This window comes from Pomacea canaliculata, linkage group LG4 (assembly GCF_003073045.1).
Source record: "Pomacea canaliculata isolate SZHN2017 linkage group LG4, ASM307304v1, whole genome shotgun sequence".
Taxonomy (NCBI): Eukaryota; Metazoa; Mollusca; class Gastropoda; order Architaenioglossa; family Ampullariidae; genus Pomacea; species Pomacea canaliculata.
In genome coordinates, this window is record NC_037593.1 from 19883504 (window position 1) to 19900002 (window position 16499).

Below are 16499 nucleotides of genomic sequence, written 5' to 3' on the forward strand. Positions count from 1 at the left end.
AACAACACTTCCTCGTCAAACGTTTGTCGCAAACCCAGACTGACGACTGCCAGGCGGTCAAGAGAACCGGAGCTGGTGACGACAGCGCGTCTTCAGGCGTTAGTCGGTGCTGTAGGCTGTCGTGCCGCCTCTCCGCTGACAGAAGCTTGCGTCGTTTGTGCGTTTCCATCAGTTGATTTCCGTAGCTGTGACCACAGTCTAGCCTAGTGTTCTCAACTAGCGAGCGTCTGATCACCCTCTTGCCTAGCGTCCTCTGAGAGCGAGCGTCTGACATTGGTCTTCTGGCAGCGACCTGTACTGTGTGGGAGGGTGGGCCGAGACTCGGGCTGTCCGCTTCGCGAAAAGGATTTTCTCATGTGTACAAATCTTCACATGCGCTTAAGGGCTGCTCGAGCCGTTATCAGACGTTAATGTCTCAATGATTATGTTTGTTGCGCAGTGAGATTCTAGCTGTAACAACTGTAGCACTACACAGCAAAGAAAGTTGAAACAGTTGTTGCTTAGGAGATGATGGGACTCAGTACTGTAGTCTCTGTGACGTCAACAAACAGCACCCCTCCCCCTATCACCTTCCATTATTCTAAGCACTCGGCTGTTGTTTTGGCCACCGAGCAATCCTTAAACTGACAGGCTGTCAACAACGTATATGTAAATCGCGGTGCATCTGTCAACTTCATCGCGGACACCAGTCTGTGAAGACATACAAACTACACCAGCGTGTCTGGTAGTGTGCTTTTAGCGGGGCAGGTGTCTCCTAAAGCGTAGGGGAGGGGTTAGTCTGAAGGTGGCCAGTTTACGGTAAAAGCTGACAACCAGTAACTACCCGAAGGGTGCTTAAACAAAAACCTCTTATTAGAACTTCTAATGCGTGAAATGCAGTACGGCCGTCGGTGCGGTATGTCCTGACGATAAGATCCTTTAGGTCACCTGGCACCTGGAACTGCCAAGCAGCTTGAAAAAAAAAAAAACTGGTTAGTTGCGACGAGTTATTGCCCTTGTCTGGACCTCTAGCAGGTTAGGGCAACTTTCGCAGATCGCCACATGGAGAAAATAATTGTAGCAGCTAACTTCTCCAGCGAACAAAGCCTGCAGCTGTTTGCAGCGGTAGTCACCGACGCCATCGAGGCGCGGGGAAGTGTGAACTGCGTCTCAACCGTCGACAGGCGAGGGTCTCACGGCTATCTCGCCATGGAATCGGCAGTGGTGTGTGACGTAAGGCGTTGCCTTGACTACGGCTGGCCTGCGCACGCTGGGATGTAAGCTGTGGGTACGAAAGATGGAAAGACTTGACCTGCAAGTTTTCCTGGTGCGGCCAACAGCATCAGCACTTCGTAACTGCTTCAGTCCTCGGCAACATCTGTCAGCCGTGATACTCGGACTGAGACTGACGGCCACGCCCAAAATAAAGACACTTTTCTCTGAAAAGCTGGAATAAAACTAATGCACTGTAAGCAAATCTTGAAACACGCTGGCACTTGTAACGCAAAACCTTGTTCGCAAATGAAATTTGATTTTGGAATGGGTTTTCTATTTACAATGTGCACTTTCTCATTTGTGGACGTGCTGGCGTTAAGAGTGGAACGAAAAATTATGACTGAAGTACCCGAGTGGACATAAAGCCAATTTCAATATTTTGAAAGCCTTGTAGGTCGATATCCAAAAGTCCAAACCACTTTTATAAATCTCATCACTTGGAACCGAAAATCAGTGTGATTTTTTTTCCCCTGTCGAGCGGACTCAAAAGACCATTTAACGCTTGTTCCGGTTTCTGCTCGGATACTGTTGCCACAAATGCGCTAACGTCTCCATGACAACACAATCTCGGTCAAGCTACATCGATGAAGAATAGTCCTAGTGTGTTTGTCCGACTTGAAACATCACACCAATTGCTTTAATGTCATAACATTTATGCACAGACATGATCCGTCCTCTGGCCGAGTTCCGTTAACGTCTGGTGTGCAGACCTGAGGTCACAGAGAACTTGCTGCTTATTTCAAAGGTAAATTTTGTACTAGTCAAATCTTGCAGAGGTATACACAGGGCTGCATACTTTGCTCAGACGCCGTTGCACAAGAGTTCATTTTGAGCTCAGACAAAAAGGGACCAGGTTACCTGTCGACCACACATCTACCTCCGTATATAGAGGATCACACTTTACTTAAGGTTTCCTGTTACCAGTGGTCTGCAGCTTAACCTTAAAACACCTTCAATTTCGGACCATACCTCAGCTCCAGACTAAGGAGTATAATTAATCTGCAGCTCTGTCGCGAAAGGTGTGGTTGGTGAAACTAACTGCTAATTAACATTGCAAACAAACTACTGCTGTCTGTGTGCCAAGGCGTCCACAGCCTTTCTTATCCTCCTTTCACCCCCTCCTTCGCTCATCACGAAAGCCCTGCTCTCGGCTCGTTGGGACCACGCAGGTTGTTTTGTCACCTGCCCACAGAGCTGTGTTTTCTTGCTCTCGCACACCACATCACAAAGCCTGCGGCATACACAGCTTAAATGAGTCTGCTCAAAGATAGACAATTCAAACTTCGGCAGGATGAGGTAACAAATGTGCCACTGATTCCATGACCAATGACTGTAAATATAAATGTAATATTGTCCTATCTTTGCTGTGACGAAGTGGAAATTATACACGTACACCCCAATGCCATCATAATGCGTAGAATTTTCATTGGCACTCTTCGCCATTAATGAATCGAATACCACTTACCTGATTTCTGCACAGGAAAGAATACCCCAATAACTACCACTTTTCATCTGAAAGACTATTGGAATATCTTCTACATTTCTCCTGAAAAATAATTTTAGTATTTTCCCAGTTGCCATGACACTCTTCCCCTGTCAGACTAACCGAACAGCTACCACTTCAACTGAAAGACTACCCGCGTTTCCCTTTAAGATTAAGGCCTATGAGATTAGACGAAGGGAAAAGCATCACTTGTCTCCAACTAGATGGAATGCCAGTCTGATCCTAAGCTAAAGCCATATAAATGTGACCTCGCTGATCTTTATCATTATGGCCTTTATCATAAAGCTATAAGGAAACATTTCCTTTTTTTGCCAGAAAGACGATTGGAATAAGCTGCGCACTTTGCCTCTTACTGGTCGCCAAAAAGTAATGCAGGTGACACTCACCCTTTTAGCTCCAGCAAAATTATCGGAACAGTTTCGTTGCTACTCAATGAAAAGGAATAAGAAAATAAAATGTGAACTTTTCGTTGACAACAAAAATAACTTTCCCACAATGATGTTAGAGTTCCGAAAATGAAAGTAATTCTCCAACAACTAGAATGAGACCTTTAAACTGCCGATCACCGTCTTTCTTCCAGCAGAATTTTTATTCAGTGTAGACTAACAATTCTACCGAGGTAACCTGCCGCACTACTCAAAATGAAACCGCAAAAGGTCAGATTGCCCGCGGAGGCACTAATTGTTTCTACATCCTGCCGAGTCGCTCGAAATCACACCACCCTATCTCCCCTTCCCCCGCAAAAAACAAAAACAAAATAAAATAAAAACGAAGCTGCATGCTGTGGTGTTTTCATCCACTTCCTGCGTCTGTTTCAAATGCAAGCTTACCTGTATCACAGCCTCAGACGAAACTCTACATTCAGTCCAGTACTAGCCATCTGCCTTTAGCAGGTTGAAGGTGTTCTTAGACCTCATTAAAACACAATGTGGAGCACGCAGTCACTGCACAAAAGACAGCCGCCCAGATGTTTGACCTCTTGCCCCTTCGTTCCGTTGCGCACGCGAGCCGCGAACGTAGCAAAACGGGAAACTTGAGAAAACGAGAGAGGGAGAAAAACGAGCAAAGACGATGGAGTACCAGCACTGCGCGTGTACCATGCACACCAGGAAAATGTTACGGGAAGGCAATGTCCCCGGCACACATCGACATGTCGCCTGCCATATCCCTCGGTCCTGTACACTCAGTGCTGTGGACGACACACTTCACGGTTGCATGAGGTCACCGACCGTTCGAGGCCCGGCGAGGCTTTTCACTCATGCCAGTGAGAATGAGGAAAAGAGTTCGAGTCATTTACCAACTGTCGCGGTCAACACTCCTAGTCTTTGTTGGCTTATCAACTTTCTCTCTTGGCCCCTTTTTTTGACGATCGGTAACGACGACTCCGCACGTTTGAGTCAGACTCGGCAGCGACATGAAAGTCTCGCTGGGGGCCGCACGTCACTCGTCCCCCAAACCCTCTCAAGTCAGTGTACGCACCACCAGCAGCGAGCCGGTCTGTTGACAGATCATGTGACGTCACTACTAGCTTGTGGTACTGGCTGTTTGAGGTTGCAGGGCAGAGGTGGGGGTCGGGTGGGGTCATAATGTAATGTCTCCGCAGAAATTACGCGTGACGTATGGTGAGTGGTATTTGTATTTATCTGAGCTTCTCCCCCTCCATCCCCACCCCGCACTTGCATACAGAGAAAGATCGAGTACCAGTGTGACCTGTTCCTCCCAAATACCAGCGGTTAGGATTAGCCCCCTTTTTGTTGGCGCTACACAACAACAACAAGCATCACAAAGACGCAACAATAGCCTGGTGTGAAGCACGCCACCCGCACTGCGTCACCTGTTGTCCCGCCATGCCTCTCGTCTTTCACCGTCACTTTCACGCAAGTTGCCAGACCCGTCTTACTGCACCCCCACCGCCACCCTTCCCACAGCCGTGGCTTGTTATAACTTATATATATATACCTCGTTTCATCCGGACTGAGATCGTTAGGAGCCGCTAGGTAGTCTGCTCAGAAAGGCAAGAAAGCGTGCTCCCTGCAAGATGACGCACTACTCAAATCAGAGTTATTATTTTTAGACATAATAGGCTTCCATGCCAGGCTGTAAAACGCTTCAAGCAAGTTGCTGTGAAGGAAGATAGAGCCTGCCACACGTTGTGCGATCGACAGAACAAAAAGCAACAGATGCGTTACATCGACTACGCAGTCAAATGTTGCATGGAATCGAACTAACGAGGAGTTTGTTTATGTTTCAAAAAGAAAATAAAAAAGCATGAAATGTGAACTTGATGTTTTATAACAAGCATTTGCAAAAAAGACTGCTAAAAAAATTCCACAAGGAATCACGCCAGTGTCCTCGATGCAGGAATCAATCTGACAAATCCTTTTAATAGACTGATAAACCGAATCACGTGATCGATCAAGTCCAATGCCTATACGAGGTGCGGAGTATATCGGTTTTCATTTGTGCAGGTCAAACATTAACCGAAATATAATGTAAACCAGATACAACCTTTATTCAAATTAGCTTGTTTACTAAAACTTACGACTCAAAATAAACTGCGTGCTTTCGTATCGTTGGTGCTGCTGTAGGAAGATCTCTTCGTTTTACTGAAAATCCAAGACTTGCTTGTACCGTGTAAGTGACTGGATAACAATCGACTTTGAAATGTTTTGAGCAAATTCTTGAGTAGGGTGTGGGGACGAAGCTCGCACTGCACGTTTGAACGATGCAAATGTCTGAACAAACGTCTTTGCTGCTATTATCTTCCTGAACGAGTACAAGTCAACTCCATCTGAGTGTCGAAAAAACATTCAGCAACAGCACTTTGTCTGGTTTTTGTTTGTTTGTTTGTTTGTTTGTTTGTTTGTTTTTTTGTTTTGCCAAGGATTGCATCTTTCCTCTTCGAATTCTGCTCATGCAGACGACGCTATTTTTAGAAATACTTCCCTTTCGTGTCTTCCTGTTTTCTCGACAAATCCAAGTTTAACTAAGAGAACAACATTGTCTTCGTCATAAAATACCACAGGAATATATTTTTGATTCTTTATGCCCTCAGTTTCCAGCGAGTTTCGCTAAGCGCTCGCGTTGTCCTTTAACGAGGACAGGTGACATTGCATGACTGTAAGCAAAGGAAAGAAAGGAGTGCACATTTATTCCATAGACCTACCAATTTTAACAGTCTTCTACGACTATCAGTCAGTTCTTGATTTGGTTATTTAAATAATATACGCGGTTTTCTTAGTTTGCTATTGTTCGCAGCATGTACTTTTATTAGGTACTAAAAGAAATCGTGTATCTAAACAAGTGAAAAGGTGGGCGTGAGCACTCATGTGAGGAAAAATGATGGATCTTTCGTCAAGATTTTCATACAAGTGTCATGAAGTATACAAACGACACGGGGAGACAGCTGTTGCTCTAAATTCGATTTTTAAAAATATGCCTTGTCTGCCAACCTCTGCTGTCATAAATACAGCTGTGAAAGCGATTTCACGAAAGCATACGTTCACACTTACAAAAATAATGAGACTTTCTGGGAGAGCGCTTAACTACCTTCTTAAGCAAAACAGTTTTACATTACTAAAAAGTGAGTGTAATTGTTAACAGCAGCTAAAGACAGAACTGGTGCTTCTATTTGGGACGTTGAATTGTCAATATAACATGCATCTTTGGAATATGTATGACCAGCAGTTATCGAAATATGTACTCGCTCGAGGCACAAGCTGTTACTGACACAGTTGACAACATTACGACCACTAAGTAACACGAACTTTTCTAGCAGACTGTTGACTCAGGTCACGTGGTTCAGCAAGCGCCCTCCCCCTCCCAAGGTTGAAACAAGAGACTAACAACATCCGTTTTCGTTTTGGCATGTGCTGTGGCTGATAGGACCAATGCTGACCCACATCTAGCTGTGAATAGACATATTTCATAAAACTGTTTTCTAAATGTTTATTTAATGATATTAATTTAATGTGCATTAAGCAGATTTTCCACTGCGCATGCTGAAGCCTTTTTCTAAGCGCTTTCCCTACTTGAGACTTCTGAACCGGGGATTAAGAGAGATCGAGGGGCTAGACAGCCTGTCCATCGAGTAACGGTCAGTGACCCATTTGGGCGGTCGTGCCCTCGACCACTCACTATTCCACGTAGTGCGTAAAGCCTCGTCGATGACGTCCGTCTAGTGACCTGCTGACCCTATCGTGCCGCTTGTCACACACTGAAGGCATGAAACGTACCCTTAATTTCTTGTCTTCCAAACCTGCGTCTGCCATCTTTCTCTCCAGTCCGTCTCAGAACCTAAAGTGTGTGCTTTTGAGCAAGACTTCCTCCCCTGCATCCCCTCCTACCAGTCGATAAAATCACGTTCTCACATTTTTCAGTCTTTGCTATAGAAATAAACCTCCACATATGACGCATGCAAATATTGTTTTCAGCCTGTGAAGACTTCCCCTCCACCAAATTCATTTATCAACGTACAGCCTCTAGTCGACAAACACTTAGAAATGACTCTGTAAATAAATGGAATAACTGCTGCTTGTATCTTTGACCTTTTCAGAGCTGGGATTGAGGGCGCCATGGGCTGCAGAAGGTTTTACTTTAATATGCATGCTTAATTGCCGGACGTGTTCGTAATAAGCTTGAAAATGCGAACCCTGTAGGCACAAAGAGGATGAGAGAGATGAGTGTGAGAGACTACTACACCGAGACTTTGACAGTCTATAGTACGTTGTTACAAAGTAAACTTTGTTCCCGTTAATGAGCTAAACAATAAATCCTCATTATGAACGCCTGCATGAGAACGTGAAACACACAGGAAGAGAGAGAAAACAAAAGAGAGGATAAGAGTAAGAATTTTCTCTTCTGAAGGATGAGCGAGGAGCAAGGAGAAATCAAAGAGAGTAAGAGCCACTGAACAAAGGAAGCGAGAAGGAGAAAGGAAAAAGCAAATTTTACAAGTAGAAAGAACTTTTATTTTACCATCGAGTCGAGCTACATCGCTGCCGACATCCGTTAGAAGCCTCCACCTGGTCGTGATTACATATCAAGCCCATAAACAGAATTTACACAATTAAGGGCCACGTCGTGTACCTGACATAAAACTTATCAGGAAGAGTTTCTTATCAGCTTCACCAGTCACGAGGAGACTGCCGTTGCTCACGCTAATGACTAATCGTTGAAACTCTTTAAATTGAAGAATGCGGTAACCATGGACACTGATGAGAGTTTGCATGCTAGGGTACAGGCGCACACAGCGGGGATGCAGGCAGGAAGTCTGCTGATGTAATATGCTTCAAGAAAATATCCCGATACACAAAAGCAAGTACATGACGGGTGAGGACAGACCGAATCTAAAATAAGACAAATATACACAGAGAGAGACAGAGGACACGACAGAGCAGACGAACCAACAAACGTACAGACAGTGTGAAAGATCAGCGCACACAAGCCGTACTCACCCTTCTCCTGCGGGCTGACGGCAGCTCATCATCAGAGGCGGAAGAATCGGTCCAACACGACGAGCACAGTGAGTCCTCGGTAGAGCCGGAAGTGACGGAGGTAACGGAAGAGGATGAGGATGTGCGATGGAGGTGGGTGTGTAACTGCAAAGTGTCTAACGCAGCGGTCTGACAGTCCCTCCAAGCCGCGGCCCTTTCGTCCTGTGGCAGCGCCGGGCCGCACGTGCTGTGGTCACTGATTATCAACGATGGGACACCGCTTGCCACCCGCCATGCTGTCTCTGCAACAGGAGGCACGGGACCCATACCATTGCGGCACCCCTGTCCCCGCAAAGGCACGGAAGCCGCGGCGGGCTCCACCACAGTGTGTCCAGAGGAAGAAGAGGAAGTGGAGGAGAGCTTGGACTTGGCGAACATTGCCTGTTTGTAGTGCACAGACTGCCCACCGCGCGCGGCCTGGCTCCGATACGTGTACACCTCGATCTCTATCGTGTCGTCCTCAGACACAGCCAGGTCCACGGCAGAATCGGCGTTGCTGGATCGCGCGGAGTGGACGCTGGACGCACTGCCCACACTGCTACAAGGACTGAGAGGCAGGTGCTGGCGAGGCTCCTCCCACCCGGGCACGCACAATTGCACGGATGCCGTGTCCGACACGCTTTGCAGGCACACGGAGTCCACCTCCTCCCATAGTCGTCGTCCTCGGTGAGGTGGATGGAGACACCCGCGTCCGAAGCGTGCTCTAGGACTACGCTCTTCGCCTCCGAGTGGCGCCCGCTGTCGGCCGAGCTGCGGCGGTCGAACTCCCCGTCAGACGACTGTCTTCTCCTTATGGTCGACCCTGCCCATGGCTGCAGGGCCGCGTAATGGTGCCTGGGGAACAGCTGCTCCTCTCCGGACTCCATCTCCTCCGGCGGCTGCTTCACGAGAGAGCACAACCACTTGTCCAGCAGAGGCGACGAGGACTCTGCAGCCATGCGTGGCAGGGACCCAGCAGTCTGTATGACACTGATCGTACGCTCGTCCTCCCACGACAGCCGTTTTATGCCCAGGGAAGGGTTTTGCTTGGACAGTCTAATGGAGGCGGTCGACACCATACTGGGCTTTAGGCGCGGCTGGCTGTCGGCAGACGGGTTCGCCCAGCCCGAACGACTGTTGCTGGACATGGCTTCCAGCGGTACCGAGGTCGTCTGGGACACTTTCCGGTGTCTCTGAGGGTTGCGCTCCGAACGCACGTTGTTGCGGATGTGATCTAATCGTATCTTATTTTCAAGGCCACAGTGGTTCGAGAACATACGCAAGAGGGGGTTTTTCCCGTGGCCGTGGACCTGTTCTTGAGTGTCAAAACGGTCCTTTTTTGCCTCTCTTATGATTGGTTGGTGGAGATTAACAGATCCCGAAGCACGCGGGACTTCATCTGCAACATCAGCAGAGTCGACGTCTACATCAGCGCCATCTACCGTCTGTCGAAATGAAGCTGCTTTCAGTGACTGGTTACTAGTTTCGAACGCTAGAAAATTGTTGATGAACTTTGCTCTGGAGTCTGAGGAAGAGAATGACAAGCGACGGTGCAAGGGAGGCCTGTTATCTGACTCCTCCGTTCCTATGGACGTCAGATTGTCGGAACTGAAGCTTTTCTGACGTGTCTCTTTCCGCACCGACTCAAAGAACTGGCACAGCTCCTGCACGCTGCCTCTGGCTGCGTCCCTCGGCATGGTTCGCCTGCCGCTCACATCTCCTCCTCGCCTTGCAGCACTGGATGGCGCGGGTTGTGGACAGCATGAGAAGTTAAGCGGCGACACTCCTACAACACATTCTTATGAGAGCTCCATCTGCAAAGGAAAATCATACTCTTAGTTAAAGTATCTTTCTTGTTTGTTTTGTGCTTGTGAACATAGAAAATGACGAGGAAGTCTTTCAGTCCTAATAAACGAAACCAAGGGACACAAACTTATGTTTGACAGAAGGAAGGCTCAGACTAAGGATAGCGTTACGTCCCCTCGTGGTCGCCAGTCTTCCTGTCTCTGACCTCGCTCGAGACACCACGTGTTTACTGGCTGGGAATACCCTAGAATCCCACACAGCCAGAGTCCTATGAAGTTGCAAAAGTGAATCGAAAATAAAAATATATCAAAGCAATCGTAAGCGAAAGTTCAGATCACTGAAATGTCTATTTACTATATATATATATAAGACTTTTTTGGTATGTATTGTGTATATGAAAAAAAAATATACTAGGCTTTAGTGATTTTCTTACACGGGGAAAAACGTGAACGGTGGAAGGAGAAGGGTAGGAAAGAAAGAGAGGTAATTGGGTATACATATATGGGAATCCGACTGACAATAATTATAAATAAAACACTACTATTAGCTAAATTTAGTTGTAATATAATTAGCACCACCGCCCCTGCACACACACACACACACTCTGTGCGACATCTAATATAGTAATTTTTTTTTTTTTAATTCTATGGTGTATACCACATTCTACGTTGTTTTATTTAATTCTTCGTCTGTTGTGGTTTATTCTATCTCTGTCGTTCTGTGTTCTACGACTCATCGGACTGTCCCACCACTGTTGTTAAACTGTTCTAGGTACATTATGCTATGTTCGATATATGTCTTAGTATTCCACTTTCTTGTACATCTACAGTCCTAAGTTCTGTATCTGTTGTACCCTCGTTCATCAACATGTGTTGTACTGATTTGTACTGTAGCTCATCGAGGAGTGTTGTGACCGGGGCATGCCCGTCACTGTTTTAAAGACCCGATCAACCGATCAACGCCTTCGCATTTACACGCATGTGACATGATATATCTGAAGTTTTTACATACACATCTCTTTTGCCACACAAATAGGGCACATTGTTTGGCCAAGTTTGGCAAAGTTTCCATACAATGATTGTATAAAGACTTTGGCACACTTTTGTCCATGTATGACATATAACTTTCCGTATAAAAGCTCAGTCCTCGACAGAATGCCGGCCTCATTAGGCTGTCTTCTCCATTTCGTTCCGCCGTGTGAAAGTGCTTGAGAGGTGCCCGATAACTTGGTCAGCGGTGCCCGCTTACAACCCTTGTTTCATCTTGAAGGGCCTTCGTAACGAACAACAACCTGACTAATTTTTTTGTGACAAGCTCTGCTAGTGAAATAAAGCAACGTACCACAGACAAACTTATCTGACCAACCATGTTTTATCAGGCAGTGGTCCACAATTAACGGTCCAACTTCACGCGTCAAAAAAGAACTGACCTAGCGATGAGAAATGAATTATCGGTATAATATTACAAACGGTATCGTAAATGGACTTAGGGGTGGACTATCAGTACAAAGCAAACTGAAATAAATTAGAAGTACACACACGATTTGTATCAAAAGGCTGAAAAAATGAATTATCTCTGCAGACAGCGGGGCTGAGAAATAGATTATAGGTACAAACTGGTCTGACAGATACAAACCGGTACAAACAGAAAGAGGTGAATTATTGATACTAACAGAGTAAGATATGTCCTAATGTCAGGCCGGATAAATTATCGATACAAACAGCTTGAATGGTGAATTATCAGTACAAATAGGTTTTATTGTCTGATACAAATCAGTCGTCAGATATAAAATATCAGGCAAATCATCAAACAGATTATTAAAAAGGCGCAACTTGCCATTGCCCTTTAAGAGACGCGAGAGCCCCAATCGTCCTGCACAACTTACTGGTCCAATTCTCGTCTGAATCGCACGATGTCAGTGGCTGAAGTTCAGTGGTATCAGCATTATCTCCCTGCGCGAGGCACACAGAACCGGGATGACGTGGGTTCGGGCACTTCCTTCCCGCCAAAACGCCGCGTGAACACCGTTGTGAACGCTGGTGTAAACAAACAAACAGCGACCCAAGCAAGTAAGACTGCCTCAGCACAGCCGCCTGCCGGCACCGGCTGTCTGTTCTCACACTGCGGAGCCTGAACCTGATGCACGTCGCTGCACGACTAGCAAGCAGCTTGTTTCCCCGTCCGTCCACGACACACTGACGCGACACCTACCAGCTGTGCGTGGCCGCCGCGTCCCACGTCTGCAGCGGCACTACGCGAGGTGGAGTGGAGACCGGTGCTTCAACAACGTCCTTTTGTGGGACTTAATTGCTGCTAATTGGACCGAGGCTCGCGCAGGATCGCTACACTTAGGCGGCTCTAGTGGACGCGCTGTCAGACACTTCCCTCATAGCACCCTATCACGCGGCCTGTGATTGCCCATTATTCACGGGACTTGTTAGCAGGCGAGCTCTGGCCTGCCACAAGAGGATCGCTCGTTACGCCGCTACGCGCTGTAGCGTCTGAAAAAGGAAGAAATCGATTATCTCTCTTTATTTTTTTGGTCCTTGTTGCAATTTCTAGAGTGCTGCTGTTGTGTGGGTGCAGTTTCTGTTCAAGAGTGTTGAGAAGGTGGTATTTTTTAAAATACATGTTTGTCAAATTGGTGTGCCATGGTAGACCAACATTCCCACGCTGCCAGAGTGGCAAGATACGGAAAGTTCCATGACATAAAAGGTGAAAATCATGAATAAGCGCATGCCACCAGTTAAGATTGGGGTGGGTTCAGATTTCCTCTTATTCTTTCTCTCTACATAGTATTGCTTTATTTTTAGACACTAATTTCTCCTCTTCTCATAGTGGCGGCTAGGAGAGACAACTTGTGATTCCATCCGCAAGACTTCTGAAAGCGATCGCGAGTCTGTGGGCTTTCTCCTCCTCTCTTCTCTCCATTCTTCCAATGTCTACTATCGTAGGAATGTCTGTGATACTTGCAACACAATCACAAGCCTGAGAGATGCGGATAGCCTGACATTGCTATTTTATGCCGATCCAGCAACTAAAGTGATATCACAAAATGATTTGCTTAGAGCGCTTTACAGAAGTGACAGAACCTATCCATATAAACGGAATCGCTAATTAACACCATGCACACATATTTGCGTGTAACAGAAAGGCTCACTTCTACAGCAGACGCACCTACTTGTTCACAAGGTAAATACAGAAACACGCTGTGCAAGCTCGTGGTCAGGCCAGGGTCACAGCGAAGTCTCTGTTTGAAAGAAAAAGGCGTCTTCAGTTTGGACTTGAAGGTGGTAAGAGAATCAGAGCGACGAAGGCTGACGGGTAAATTGTCCCAAGCTGACAGATCTAGGTAGGAGAAAGACTTCTGGCCATGTTTTGTCAGGCCACCCAAGAAACAGAGAGAGAGAAGGCGCGCAAGATCTGACTGAAAAATGTTAGTGAACATGCGGAAATTATAGAACACCTGGCTGACCTGGACTTACCTCAGTGGCTAGGCTGTAAGTGTGATCTCCTGTAGTTAACCAGGTTGACTGCTAGAAACGATCATGGGACCGGTACCGCCTGTCATCCAGTGTTTGTCTGTGACGTGGGAGGCTCATCCCGTCTGATGCGAATTAATTTCCGGCATCTTACCGGCACGCCCTGGCTCTAGCGACGTCAATGATAAAGACTCAGTCGTCGAGTTGTTGTTAGGGGTGCAGCTGATGTTGTACTCAGCAGTCCATCTGTCGTCTGCTTCCTGTTGTGTCCGCGTAAGCTTTCGATTAACAGACGGCATTGCCCATGCGCGCGGTCGCTGCTAGTGCGCATGTCCGGCTGTTGCTAGGTTACACATTTGGCGTTGGGTTTCACGCGAGCGAAGTCTGACACTCTTCAGAGGAAAAAAAAAAGATCTAAAGTGGTCTGCGACCTTCTGCACGAAAAGCCGTTATAAGGCGATCCGTTTGTGATGTTATCTAATCAGCAGAAACTTTCGCGTTCCGCTGTCGCCACCTCCCAACCTTCTGAGAGCGACACCGTTGGGAGACGCGACAGAAAGGGAAATAACTCCTTCGGCTACTACGGCTTGCAGGTCACGAGTGACCCGTGCGACCAGTGACCCGTGTTCCGTTACAGACACACGGCTCGCTGCACGACGGCGCCTTATGAAAACGAAGCTAAAGATAAACGAAACGAGGAAGAGCAACAACACTCCCTGTCTGCTTTATGTCAAGCTGATCCAGCCAAACTGAGAAAACCCAAAACGAGATGGGAAGTCGAGTATTATATCACATGAACAAAAACTATTAAGTGAGGACATATTCATTGCCTCATATATTCGACTTGAGCGTAACACAACCAACGAAAACTTAAAAGAAAACGAGAACTTAGCTTAAATATAGATATTGCTGTTAACTCACCTAAAGAGTGACAAATGGTGACAAATTGAAAGATATCTAACACGACGAGCACACAAAACAGATCCCTAGCTAAGGAACTCAAACTTGATAGCAAAAGAGGTAAAATTAAACAACTTAGGAATAAATATAACTGGTTTCGAATCAAGACCGTAATCAATAGAAAAAGTGGGATAAATAAAAAAGTAAATAAACTGGCTCACTAAAAACCATGACACAAAAATATAGTTTAACCCACTCACATAAAACAAAACAGAAACCTCAACAGTATCACAACATGGGATTGGCCGGAGAGACTCCTCTGTAGTGGAGCTTATGAAGTGTGCTGGTGAAAGCCTTAGGGATGTTAGCTCACCGACATCTTCTGAACCCTTGGGGGAAGAGGAGATTTGAGGGAAGGGGGGCTAAAGCAGACTTGGAAAAAACAGGAGAGAGCGAGGCAAGCGGATGCCGGGATCCGTCGGAACTGAGGGGGAGTAGCAAGGATTAAACTAAGGCGTCGCTTATAACATCAGAATAGCTACAGCCCGTGCCTGTTTGTAGTGTCCGTTGATGCTATTTAACAACTTCGGCTTACAAAGGATCTCACGATTGCTCAACTGTTCACAGTCTGTCTTCTTACGCCTCTCTCCCTTTTGATGAACACGCACGCACCGATTCAAGCCACTTTCACTTGCATGCTGCCACGAAGACAGAGATGATTGAAGATTTCCTTCGATTTAATTTAGTGATGAAATCGTTATCGTCTTCCTTCAATTCTTCCGTCAGCTTAATTCCGGCTAACCCCATCCCTCTATGACGCACGCACGTACAAATACGCATAAACGCACACACACACACATGCAGGCAAAGTAGTACACACACACAGCGCACACACACATACACGCTATGCAACCACAATCAGTCGATCACGCTTGCACGCACTGCATAAGAGTTGGGATCAGAGTTACCAGATTTGCTTTATTTCTATAAGACAGTTTATAGCACAGACAAGATTTAAGATAAACGGAATACAGCGCAGCTAGGGAGACAGAGAGAACAAAGACATCACAGCCTGTGACTTTTTGACCTTTAATACAAGTGAAGGCGGTGCACGCCCGAACACAAGCAGCACGATTACTGTCGGTAGCAGTTCCTTGACATGTTTGTGAGTCCTCATCTTTTGGTGACATGTTTATCGGGCTTTTTTTCCTCATGATGAAGAACTTTTAAAATAGCATCTCTGTTGTTTTTGTTGTTGTTATTGCTAATCAAAACCCTTTACAATCGGTAGAACTGCGCACACAACTCTTTACTGGGGATATCAGCTAGAATTAAATGGCGAAGACACTTCTTTGCTGAGAATGTAGACTATAATCGGAGAAGGCAGTTCAGCTGTAACAGAAGTCTTCAGTGTGAGTTTATTGTCCATCCGTTCGATCCTCAGTATCAAGCCCCTCGATCCCTCCATTCCAAAGTTATCACATCAGCCTTCTTTTAAGTGAGAATTATTCGGTTCGTTTCCCCGTGGCCCAGGTTAATTATTCCTTTCTGCCTTCTACTGGTTGGCGGATCGGTAATCCACAGTCAGTTGGCAACGCTACGTAATCAGAGGCAAAGTGTGACGCAAATCACAGGTGAAAACATCGATGTCACAGTCACGCCGTATAGATCAAAGACAGCTCCAAGACCTGAGCCGGTGCAGTAGGTAAACCAATCCCTCGTCATCAGTTTTCCTCTCCCACTCAGGCAGAGGTGGGTGTAGAGGCCCGATGGGACACGTGCCATAGCATATTTTTCCATCGCTAACTCCTCCGCTTCAAACTCCGAGCGGCCAGCATGACCCAGGTGTAAAGCTGCAGCAGCACACGAGGTAAGCAGTGGGTAGCACGTACACTGGGTGGATGGATATACAGTGACGAGGGTGGGGTGCACCCTATTGCTTAGTGGCAGTTTGGGGAGCAAGAGGTGCGACCTGCGGCGAATGAAGTTAATTAGTGCAGGTGTACTAGGCTACAGGTAAAGCAGAAAGTAAGTGTAAGGGTACTAGAGGAAGGGAGGGGTGAGGACGAGAAAAGGGAC

General features: G+C 46.5%; 1 protein-coding gene across 8 annotated transcripts in view; it reads right to left on the reverse strand.

Annotated features, from left to right (window-relative positions):
• The window catches only part of LOC112561043 (inositol-trisphosphate 3-kinase B-like), a 38203-nt gene extending 24252 nt beyond the window's left edge, over positions 1-13951 (reverse strand). For 2 of the 8 annotated variants that reach the window (XM_025233194.1, XM_025233192.1), the window contains exon 1: positions 3589-4612. Coding sequence is in view for 5 of the 8 variants with exons in the window: in XM_025233200.1 (XP_025088985.1) it covers positions 8700-9929 (1230 nt within the window). In the remaining 3 variants the exon portion in view is untranslated. Of the gene's footprint in view, positions 1-3588; positions 4613-8214; positions 10047-11874; positions 12540-13215; positions 13289-13523 lie in introns of those variants that run through there. The other 6 variants (XM_025233200.1, XM_025233199.1, XM_025233197.1 and 3 more) reach the window with 6 other exon arrangements.
• Between the last annotated feature and the right edge of the window lie 2548 nt (positions 13952-16499).